Raw genomic sequence first — 12,571 nt, 5'->3', positions numbered from 1 at the left:
ATGAGACATTAATTCAGATCCCTGTTAACAAATAGAAATGATTTGCATATAGTTATAATTTTATGTAGTGGTTGGGGGCGGCACAGTGGCGCAGTGGGTAGAGCTGGCCAAGGTCCTTTCTGTGTGGAGTTTGCATGTTCTCCCCGTGTCTGCATGGCTTCCTCCGGGAGCTCCGGTTTCCTCCCACAGTCCAAGGACATGCAGGTTAGGTGAATTGGAGACACTAAATTGCCCCTAGGTATGAATGTGTGTGTGGGTGTGTTTGTCTGTGTGTCTGCCCTGCGATGGTCTGGTGACCTGTCCCAGGTGTTTCCCTGCCTTTTGCCCTATGAGCGCTGGGATAGGCTCCAGCACCCCCCGCAACCCTAATCAGGATAAGCGGCTTAGATAATGAGTGAGTGAGTGAGTGAGTGAGTGTAGTGGTCGAGAGTGGTCTGTAATTTAACATGGTTGTCTTTGGTACATGGTTGTCTTTGGTACATCTCATGATTATGAAATGACATAACAAATTGCATAGTAAATCAATGACAAACATTTTGCAATATTTGGGGTTTTAATTATCTGAGCTCTTTGTTAAGCCTAAATGTGTGAGCATGTTTGTGTCTGCATTTTGTTTGTTGTGTGTAATGTGCAAATGCTCTGGAGAATTTGACTTTAAGGTCAGCTATGCAGTCATCTGACAAATTCAAATTAGCTGTCATCAGCAGAATATGTTGATTTATTTATTTTTTTTAGCAAACAAATTATTTTTAGGCAACTAATTCATCTCTATTAATTCTTTGCCTATTTTGATATAAAGTTTTAAATTCTCTTTCTTCTCTTCAGCTAACTCCTTTAGAAAACCACCTTTGAAGAAAGCTATGCTCATATCCATGTTTACATTTGGTCATCTTTAACATTAATGCAGGATCTGCACTTAAGCTTTGCTGGTCTCTGGATTTATAACTTACAGGATACTGAACTACAGTTCTATGGTCTTCTCGCATTACAGGACATGGTATCTCCTGGTAAAACAATTTGCTTAAAATGAAAATTAAATACAGATATTTTTGCTTTGAAAATTTGATTGATAGATTGATTGATTGAAAAATAAAATGGAAGGATGCTTTGAGTGAAGAACATTCATCATATGCTACATTTTTCGTTTATTTTGTGCCGTGTTGGAAGCAAAGCCTTACAAAGTACTGCAATTCCATCTGTAACGAGTAATGTAACTAATTACCTTTCAAATTAAATAACACAGTTACAGTTACTGAGATTTAAATGGACTCGTTAATCGTCACTTTTGGCTTGCGTGAAAATATTAATGAACAACTGCAGACTATAGCAGACAAATGCAGCCTGTTCCCCCAAATTCCTGTTTACGATCTAACATCACCTGACCATAGGTGGCGCAATGAATGTGTGATTCAATCAATCAGCATTAGCCCCTACAATAGCAAACAGTTCGGGCAATGTGAGCTTGCTTTCCTGGAAATATGGACATTATTTTTCCCTCCCCGAGATCAAGGATAAAAATATACTGGTGAGTTGTAGTCTATGTGCAGGTGTGATAACTTTATCCACATCAAAGAATAGTAATTCTAAACTTCTGAAGCACCTGGTAAAACAACACTCTTCTACAAAGCTAGGTATGCAAAGGTATGCATTAATAAAACACTTGAAGCAAACATTTAGAAGTAATGCTTAGGTTACTTTCCTTAGTAACTAATTACTTTTATATGCAGTGATTGGTAAAGTAATTCAGTTACTTTTGAAAGAAGTACAGTATGTACAGTAACATGATAACAATGAAATGTTTTTCAGTAATGAGGTGATCAACAGCCTATTTTTAATTGTTACTTAAAAATTAGTGTATGAAGAGACACTCCAGAGTGATGAATCATTCTTGGCTTTTCATCGTGCTCCTCAAAGGTCAGTGTTCTGACAAATATTTTGCTTTTTAACATTTTGCTTTTTTTTTTAATTAAAAACCATCAGGATTACAGTTTATCTGTGTTGGGTAGGTAAGCAAAAAACCTGAAATTGTGTTTTTACCAGGAGTTTGTGGTTCAGCCTCTGGTGTTCCTCGTCAGTTTTATGCTGTGAACGAGAATAAGATGTGGAATGAAGCCCAGAAGCACTGCAGAGAGTATTTCACTGATCTGGCCACCATTGACAACATGCAAGAAATTAAAGAATTGAATGATTCTCTAAATAAAGCAAAAACAGATAGGGCATGGATAGGCCTGAAGAGAGAAGAGGGAGAGGATGAGGATGAATCCAAAGTCTGGGGAAATAAAAAAGAGACAAATATTATCAATAGAAACTGTGTGTATATTCAAAATTATATGTGGTATCATGACAACTGCAGCTCTGCTCATCATTTCATCTGTTATCACAGTGAGTATTGCTTGTGGTTGTTAGTTACAATGTTTTTGTGAATTGTTTGCGTTTGTGTTTAAAACATACTGCACTTACTAACAATCAGAAGAATTGTCTTTTAATGTTCAACATAGGTTGAGACATTTGTTTTTCCTCAGTCACGATGGATCAAATCATAGTTCCATTTTTCTCTCAAACGGACAGAAAACAAGCAGAACCATTTTAAACTAATTCAAGAGATGAAGAACTGGACTGAAGCTCATAAGTACTGCAGAATTCAGCACTCAGAACTGGCTAGTGTGAGGAACAGACATGAACTGAACTATTTGAGAGATAAAAAAAAGATAGACAATGATAAAGTCTGGATCGGACTGTTCAAAGACGTGTGGTGGTGGTCTGATGGAAGTCCAGTCAAATACAGAAACTGGGATGATAGTGAGCCCAACAATCAAGGGCAGGACAACTGTGTTGAATTTTTAAAATCAGGCAAGTGGAATGATGCTGCATGCCACCATGAAAACTATTTCCTCTGCTTTGATGGTAAGTTTCCACTAAGGCTTTGTCTATCTTTATATCCTGGTCTGTGAACTGACCTGCATTTTTGCCAATATAGTTACATAACAAATAGTAATGATATGGGACCTGTATCTGTTTTTCCAGGGACGAACTTCAGTCATCCTTACAAACTGATAACTGAACAGAAAAGTTGGTCTGAGGCTCAAAGCTACTGCAGAGAACAATACACAGACATGGTGACTGTGAGGAACGAGACTGAAAATGAGAAGATAAGTGAGATGATAACAAGTGATAAGAAGGTTTGGATCGGACTGTACAGAGACAACTGGGCATGGTCAGATGGGAGTAAGTCCTCATTCAGATACTGGAACAAAAAACAGCCAGACAATCAGGGAGGAATAGAGAATTGTGCTGAAATAACTCCACACACGAGAGACTGGAATGATCAGAGGTGCTCGGTTCAACAGCCATTCGTCTGTTATCAAGGTAAACTTACAGTCTTATACAATTTACTAAATCATGGTCATCTCTGTGCTTTTAATCTTAGGTAACTACAATCTATACATTACAGTTTTCTCAGACAGGCTATGTTTCCCATACAGAAAACACAAAAAATGCTATTTATGTTCTATGGATGACTTCTTTTTCTCTCTGTCTTAAAATGTTCATCATTCTCATCACTCAGATAAGCTTGTTCTGATCCGTGAAAATAAGACCTGGTCAGAAGCTTTGAATCACTGCAGAAACAACCACGTGGACCTCGTCTCTGTCCATGACGAGAACATGATACGTTGGGTGAAGGAGAGGTCCAAGAATGCCACCACTGACTACGTGTGGATGGGTCTACGCTTCTCTTGCACCCTGGGCTTTTGGTTCTGGGTGGATGGAGAGTCTGTCTGCTACCAGAACTTAGTTCCAGGTAATTGGACAGCAGTGGAGGCCTGTCAGGACGAAGTATTAACAGGAGCAATCCAGTCGAGAGGGCAGCAGCAGGAGTGGGTCAGTCTGCCAGAGACTCATAAACTTAACTTCATCTGCAGTGCTTATGAGGGTAAGTCTGAGGACATTGTTTTCAAATATGCAAATATGCAAAATGATGAGATCTGAGCTACACGTGTCACTGCCGAAATGGTGATTAAAGGATAATTACAAATGTCACATATCTATGAGTTTAATGCCAGTGAAAGGCACAGTTAATATTTTCCTCACCAGCCTTGTCTGTGCTGATGCAGTGTCTATGAGTGTGTCTTGTTTTCTCTCAGTAAAATGGACTGAGTGGAAATATTCACTCTCTTTTGTTTTTGTTGTCATATCACAAAGGGGACTAGGACCAGAGGACTCTGGACATGAGACCTGTGCTTCCCTCACTGACAGAGACTCAAGAGCAGAACTGGAGATGGCCATGGTGTTTCCCCCAGTGATCTCTGTATATGATTTAATAATCCTTTTCCTTAATTATGTGCTCATAATTGTTGCAGAATGCATTGTGACATTGTAAAAAAAGAGCAAAAAAATCCATTAATCCTACCTGCAATTATGCAGATGTTTTATTCGTTTACTCTGTTTTACTTCATAATCTTCCAATTAATAAGTAATTAAGCTTTAGTTTTGTAATCTTCACACAACACACTGCCATATCTCTTTAGAATGTACACCATATTACCACAGTAAGTTCTAAAAAGCATATAGTTCACTGCTGGGCTATTAGAATTATAAGTAGTTTCCATAAATGTGTAATGCGGCTTCAAAGCTAAAATGTTTCAGTTGCAATTATTTAATCTAAAGTCTTCACTCTTGTGAATGGTATGTATGTATAACTTTCTAACAAAACCTAAACAACATGTTGGTGAATAATTTCCTCAAATGTTTGTTAAAGTTTTCTCAGGAGATCATTAAATGTATGCAATATTTCCACATATTTCATGAGTTGCTATTCCACAATTTTTTTCAATTTTTCTCATTTAGTGGGATTTTCTACATTAACAGATGAAGCTTGTTTTGGTCTTTGTTGAAATTTTGTTGTTCACACTTTCATTTTTCATGTAAATACTGTAGGTATTTACCATACACTTTGCATACATATATTGGCCACCTGAGGACATTCTCATATTTCGTATTAACCTACTGCTAAAATCATATTAACATCACTGACTTTGCTTAAGATACACTGAAACAACCAGAATTAATAGAAACCAGTCAAGACGCGCTGTAAAGTGTAAGGCTGGACTTTGGGGGGGTTGAGATCTTCACTCATTTAGGGGGGTCCGGGGGCATGCTAGCCAGCTAAGAGTTCACCTAACACAATGAAACCACAGCAGAAAACAAGACTTTTCTTCAGTTGTTTGGCTAATGAGTCGTAGCTCCATTACAATAGCATACCTCCTGTTAGGAAGAGGTTTTTCTCTTTTTAGACCAACAATTTAAAATTGCTGGTAGGTCTTTTGTTGTTCCTGTTTTCATTTTGTATGCCGGCTTGCAACTGTTCACACCAGTTACTGCTGTGAAAAAACGCGGGGAGAGGAGGATGAGCTGGGTGCAACCAATCTTACACAGGGAGGGGGGGTGGGATGTTGAAAAAATTCATTGCTTGGTAATTACATTGAATCGGGGGGATGGGGGTTATATTGGCCGATTATTGATTATTTTGATTATTGATTATTTTGGGGGTCATGACCCCCGCATCCCCCGCAGACTGTATTGATCCCTCCCCTTGTTGTATTGATTATTGACGGGGGGTTACAACCCCTGCACCCCCCCCCGCCCCCCCATGAGTCAATGACTCCTCTCCTCCAACATAAGGTCAAGATTAATATGACTGGTTATTCATTTAGTTGAGAGGCTTCTGCAGAGATTACCTCCCTCCTTAATCCTCCTTGTCCTCATTATGCCTCAGTTGCACAGCATAGCTTGCACTCTGGTCATCCCTCTGCCAGCAGCAATTTGCCATTTCCTATTAGTGTACTCTCACACCCACGCAGGACACTTTGGTCTAGAGTCAGACAGACCATATCTCACAACAACTTAGTTCCAATTCAGCTGACCCCTCCTCTGATTTGATCGTTGTAAGCCTGATAACCCTCAAGTTAGGTCTTATTAATATTAGATTGCTCTGCCATAAGGCCTTGCTCGTCAGAGATCTGATCACTGATCTTAGCCTTGATGTGATGGGTTTGTGTGAAACTTGGTTGAAGCCAGATGTTTATTTCTCTTTAAATGAAGCCTCACTCCCCAAATAGCCTTTCTCTCATGCTGCTAGAGCAGTGAAGAAAGGTGGGGGTGTAGCTCTAATTTATAACACCGAATTCGCTCCTAACATTTTTAACGTACAAAACTTTGCCTGGTTCGAGGTGCTCTCCATGAAGCAATCCTGCACTACCTTATCCTTCCTTATAGCAGTGCTCTATCGGCCCCTGGGCCCTATAGTAAATTTCTACATGAATTCTCTGAATTCATCTCTGATATTATAACTACAGTGGATAAAACCCTTATGATGGGGGATTTTAATATCCACATCAATAACAATTCTGATTCTCTTAAGAAAAGCATTCACATCTATTATAGACACTTTTGGCTTTAACCAATATGTCCATGAACCCACTCATTCCAATGGCAAAACCTTAGATCTTATTCTAGCTTGCAGCCTAACTATCTCTCATGTAGTTGTATCTCCCTATTCCACGGCCCTCTCTGACCATTTTCATGTTACCTTCCAGGTCACACTCCCCTCCCATCATGTGGAAAAAAAAGAGCCAAAGAAATGTTTAATCTAAATTAGCAAAATTTTATCCCAGACAGGATAAAGTTATCCAGACTGAGTCTCTTTTTTTTGCTTTCTAATTAAGCAAATCATTCAAAGCTGATTTCAGAAAAACATCCGAATGTAAAAGTCAGAGTAAAAAAAAAAATCCCCAAATCCCAACCCGGAAGACTGGAAGACACTTCAGAAGAGAAGAAGAATTGACAGGAGGTGCACTAAAAGCAGTGAATATTACAGGTCTATGTGTCCCTTCCCACATGGCTGTTTATTTTTATACATAGGCAAAAGGATCCACAGAGGGATGTCTGTTGCCACATAGTGCAAATTTATACATTTAAAAACACTGCAGTTCGGGTCTGTATCAAAATTCCCGTATGTCTGTGTTTATGTTTCCACACAGGAAAATGATCCACAGGATCATTCTGTGATGAAAATTTTTAGCAGCATCATGGAAACACTACAGACAAGTAAAACAAGTTTTTTGGGGGGAGGTTTTAGATTTGAATGTGTAGATCTAAAAAACACTGGAGTTCAGGTCTGTGTGACTAACTCCATATCAATATGTTTGCAAAATGATTCATCTTTTAGGAAAAGAGAAATATTCCTTGTGATCTCAGTAACGTCAAGATCTGTTCCCTTGTCTATAAATTTTCTCCTCTTTACCATTTGTGACTACTCTGTCTTTCTGGTATTCTGCCTTTGTCTTCACATCATTTCATCTTCATTGCAACATACACACACACACACACACTGTCATGCCCTGGTCCCTCTGTCTCCTCTGTGTCCCCTTTTTCATTAGTTCTCCCTCTAGTGTCGAGTCTGGATTCTGTTTTCACTGTTTCTCTTGTTTTCCCTCCTCTTTGTCAGCTTTTGGTTCAGCCCTGTTTAGTCTTTTAGTTCAGTCATTGTTCTCACCTGCGCTTAGTTCATTATACCTCGTTAAGCCTTGTTTAGTACTCCTTGTTTTCCCGTTTCTTCGTTCTGGCATTGTTTGGAGTTTTTGTCCGTGTCGTGTTTATTTTTTGTTCTTGATCTTGATCTTGATCTTGATCTGGAATTCTGTAAGTCTTTGAAACTCTTGTTTACTTCAAATAAAGATCAGTGGATCTGCATGTGCATCCAGCCTCTTTCAAGAAACATTAGAGAGACACACACACACACTTTAGGTAGTGCTTTCGTCTCCCTATGTAAAATACCGGTAACACCCCTTACCGCAATTGAAAATTACTGCACTGTCCGACATCCCCAAGCCTCGCTTTGATGTCCAATATAAAAGGTCGTTAGCCCAGCAGTTTGTGAGTCCTGGCTTTTAACATGGGGGTGAATGGCAGTAAGGGAGGACGAACCTCCCTTTGGACGGGTCTAGCCAGGGGCTCTGGATTTACACTAGGTTTCCACACAGCGAAACACCTTGAGAATTTCGCACTGCAAAATTTCGCACTGGGGGTGTGGTCACGAAAACAGCAAGCAAGTCACCTAGCTCAAAAGTTCGAGTGCTTAAATAAACTTCTACAGTGGTCTGCCTGCCCCGACCAGAGCCGTTGAGAGAGTTTTTTGTATCGCTCTGGCCCAGACTAAGCTCATGTAACATGTAAACAACAACCCGTGTTGATGTAGACACAAATGGTCGCCGATACATCTTTTAATCATATATATGTTTTCATGCTACCTGTAGCATTTAGCCTCCGCGATCTCGGTCAGACTTTTTTCGTTACTTCCACCTCTCTAGAAAACATCGCCTACCAAAGACATCACATGCTGAACTGATTGGTTCTCGCTTGGTTCTTATTTGCATAAAGTTGAAAATCTGCCATCTTAATTTTGCAAGCTTCTGCGAATTCACACTGATTTCGCAACATCAGTGTGAATTTCCCGCCCATTCAAATGAGAGCAATGTGAAATTCGCAGATGTAGAAACTACCGTTAGCACCTGATATCAGTGAACCAATCAGCGGAGCTGACTGCACTGGTGAATACCCAATCAGAGTTTTGAGGGCGGGGGTTATTGGTGATCTCATGCAAGAATCTTGTCTTGTGTCATTAGTCATACAGCAAGGATAAGAATTGTCGTGTTTTGTCGAGAAGTTTTTTTCTGTTGGAAGCTAGCTTTGTTCATTGTTAATAAAGCCACGATGGAAACAGCAGATGTTATTCATGTTTTATTAAGTACACCATTTCACTTGTTGGACAATGAGAGGGTCAAAGCAGCAGGAGGACCAACTGCAAAAATCGAGTTTACCAAACCAAATGGTAAGATCGCTATGTTCAACACCATATTGTATGAGAAATATCACTAGCAGCCTAAAGAACACCCATCTGTATTGCTGGCCTTGCCTGCTAATGGGGAAATCACAAATGTGGTCTGTTCAGGGATTTAGCGACATCAAGAATTTGGATAGGGCAACAAAATGCCACGATAAATGTAAAGATCGTGTTGGTGCCATAGCTAGATTGAAATTGCTGGGTAGGATGCCTATCGGTCAAGTTGTGGATGAGGGCGTATGGTTGCAAATTGCGCAGCACACTGTAAAAGTGTGTCGTAATAGAGATACTTGTAATAGAGATCATCAGTATAACAATTTGTTTTTAAATTCTAGCAATTTGGTTTTAAGACAACAGCATGCAGCAGTTTAGCACATTTTAGGTATATTCTTATTGACAACTAGTTTTGGTGTCATCTTAAAATTCATTTTTATAGTATGTGGTCATGTAAAAGACAGAACACAACTGTCATTTCAACTAGCTGCCAAGGTCATGCACTATGCACTTCTGTGGTCAAACCACCCCTTGAAAATGTAAGAACAGCTTTCACAGCACAACATTGCCAACTTATATCCCAAAAAGACACCAGTTAGAATGATAGCAAGCTTTTTATCAGTGCTCACTGTGCTGTTGCTGTTGTTTTTTGCATGTCTTTTAGGTAGTTACCTCAGTAGTTTTAGACCAAAACTCCTTACTGCTGCTTTAAACGAGTCTGGGTTTTACATGCCCACATGTGCCCTCACCAACACCCCACCACCACCACCAAACTTCACTAAGCGCACCCTCTTTCCTCCCCCCAATTTTGCAACCACCAGCTGCCACTGATGCCCATATAACCAAATGCACAAATGCATAACAGGTCTCAAATGCACAACAGGTATGAAAACAAAAATAACAGAGTTTATCTCCCTTATGGAAGAAGAACCATGGCACTGGAGAAGAGAAACTGGTTCATCCATGAAGGTGAAACATTATCTGCCTCAGTGTCTTACTCAGTGCTAAGGAACTAAGAATCAATATGCCGACCCATTTGTAAAGTCCTTTTCACAACTGTTTTCTTTTTTGAAACAAGACAAGAGAATTCTGACAGCTTAATAACATTCAGGACGAATTCTGCATTTCTCGTTTGTTGAGGTATGTTCAGGGTTTGAGCTCATGTATTTTAGGCCACTAGGTTTACAGAGCTGATAGGGGGTATTGCTTTTTGTTCACTCTGAAAAAGAGAACACAAAACACAGAGTCGTGGTTTAGAGTTTTGCATTGGCCCAGAAAGCTTGTGATTTTTCTTTGTGTGTTGTACACGTGTGTTTTTCAAAAGACAGCTGTTCTAGATTTTACGAAAAAATCATCTACTACTGATTCTGCCATAAGGAACAACTGTATCGTGCTGGTCTATTAGGACTTGGCAAAAGTCATTAGGATCTGACTGATAGTAGAAACTGCAGGTCTACATCTGTATCATAGTTACATGAGTATGACAATGTCATGGAATTTTAGAGAACCCAGAACCCAGACAGACTGATCGCCATGACAACTTCCCTTCTGGCCACTGTCACCATAAGCTATACACACTCCTTTAGTGCCTGTAACTCTACTGAGTGTATTGGCCAACACACAGTCTAACTGTCCCTCTGCACTCTATCAGTTTCTGTTCCTGTCACTGCAGAACTACTGAACGGACTATTCCAGCCTATCTTTTTTTTTTTTTTTTTAATGGTCCAACTGTACACATCACATTTTTTAGTTAGGTATTTAGTATTTTGACATTTGCCAATTCGAAGAGATCAGTTTGAAATGAATCTATATAGGCTGCTTAGAAACCATCATTATATCGTTAGAATACCCTCTTATACTTAATAGGATACTTGAATTTCATTATACAATAGTCTACTTGAACCTGAACGTTAGCCCCGCCCTCCCACATGCACATTGGCTATGACGTGAGGACAGTTGAGTGACATTTACCCTTAAAATGACATGATCGTAAGGGAACCCTGTGTGTTCAAGATGTTTAAAAGAGGGATAATGATGATGTGTGACTCAAGGTGTTTGCTCCAGATCATCCGGGAACTTCAGGTCAGGTTTTTAACCGCCTTTTTTGTTAGGCTGTCATTAAATGTGTATGTTGTATGTATGGACGTGATAGCCTACGCTTCACAAAATATGTTAGAATAGCGAAAAAAATAGAGGAAAAAGGTAGCTAGTATTATCTGATTATTCAAAGTTACAGTGTGACTGGTATAGCGTGTATAAAGTTTGAAAGCAAGCACACGTTAAGTCGTGGCAATGTTGTATCAATAAGATGTATAATTCACTGTACAGTTTTAATAATAAACTTTAACAATAAACTGTACACTGTACAGTTGTACAATAACCAAGTTACGAAGCAACGCCTTTCACGTGGAGCTCGTGGAGTCCAAACGAAGTGGAACAGAATGAATATGGATTCTAAAATAATGTGATATTACGATAGAGGTTAGTTATTGAGGACCGTTGTAGGAGGCAGTGTCGGTGGCGTCTGCTGTAGTTTAGCTTTTATCACACTAACCAGTTTATTCGAACATTTTATCACACTGACCAGTTTACTTAAACGTTATTATTTATTCAATGAAATATTGAAAGTCATCAGAAGGTATTTGTACAAAGTAATCAAAAATGTACGCGCAGGCCTATTTAGACTTGTTTTACAAATGAAAAAAACTTGTAAAGTTGTATCTCATGTCCTTCTACTTCAGGGTAAATCCGCTCGTCTGCCGTTAGCTGCCGTTGAAAGTGCATGATACCGCAAAGGGTGCAATACATGTCAAGAACTTAAAAACGTTAAAAAATGCACGTACCTAAACCAAGAAGTTCAACCACAGCAGCTCTCTGGAGCACGGTATTTGGCTGTATAGCTATTCTGAAACCCACATCGACTTGTTATAAGCATTTAAAAACTCCTCCCTCCTTTCCTCTCTCTCTCTCTCTCTCCCTCTCTCTCTCTCTCTCTCTCTGCCCCCCGCTTCCACCCCCCCACCCCCGCGCCGCGCACTCACGCACGCACTCACGCACCTGAATATAAGTAAATGCTATACTGAGATTCGAGAACAACGATTTACTGTATTGCTGCGATAGCCTGTCATAACATCAGAGCAGAGATGCTTGGACGCGCATGCTTGGACTGGATGGGTGAACTGGCTAATTATAAAGACGTATACTTTTGTTTTTGATTATCTCATTCTCCTCATGTACTGAGACTACACGATCGTGCAGAATCGACAGCTTTTAGGAGGGGAGTCTAGTGTACCACAGGTTCGAACCTGTAGTCCAGTAACCCGATAGAACACGCTCTACCTGCTTCACCGCCCCCTGTCATGGTGGAATAGCGTTACTTCAGAATTTTGTTCACCATATTCACTGTTTACTTTAATAGATCGGCAGAAAGCAATGTTCACAAAGCACAGAATAAACAGACAGTAGAAAAAGGCTAGCCCACATTTTTATTAAAAAAAAAAAAAAAACTCCAAACATTTCGAACTAGTTTTAATAAGTCTAAAAAGATACAGAGTTGAGCATTGTGTTGGGTAAGCAAGTTTATTTGTCTAATGTAGCGCTACTCATCACCATTACTGGTGATAAATTCCAAATCAATTTGTTTGGTTACTAATTCAACGTTTTGGAGTAGCGTGGTTG

At 39.6% G+C, this 12,571-nt stretch overlaps 1 protein-coding gene across 1 annotated transcript; it reads left to right on the top strand.

Annotated features, from left to right (window-relative positions):
- The first annotated feature begins 1,877 nt into the window (after nucleotides 1-1,877).
- LOC115816229 (C-type mannose receptor 2-like) lies at nucleotides 1,878-9,724 on the top strand. Its single transcript, XM_030779194.1, has 6 exons — nucleotides 1,878-1,914; nucleotides 2,041-2,171; nucleotides 2,688-2,908; nucleotides 3,038-3,366; nucleotides 3,566-3,931; nucleotides 9,558-9,724. Exons 1-6 carry the CDS (start codon nucleotides 1,878-1,880, stop codon nucleotides 9,722-9,724), a joined length of 1,251 nt encoding a protein of 416 aa, XP_030635054.1.
- The last annotated feature ends 2,847 nt before the right edge of the window (nucleotides 9,725-12,571 follow it).

The sequence above is a fragment of the Chanos chanos genome, chromosome 7 (genome assembly GCF_902362185.1).
Source record: "Chanos chanos chromosome 7, fChaCha1.1, whole genome shotgun sequence".
NCBI lineage: Eukaryota > Metazoa > Chordata > Actinopteri > Gonorynchiformes > Chanidae > Chanos > Chanos chanos.
This window is presented reverse-complemented; position numbering and strand designations above follow the sequence as displayed.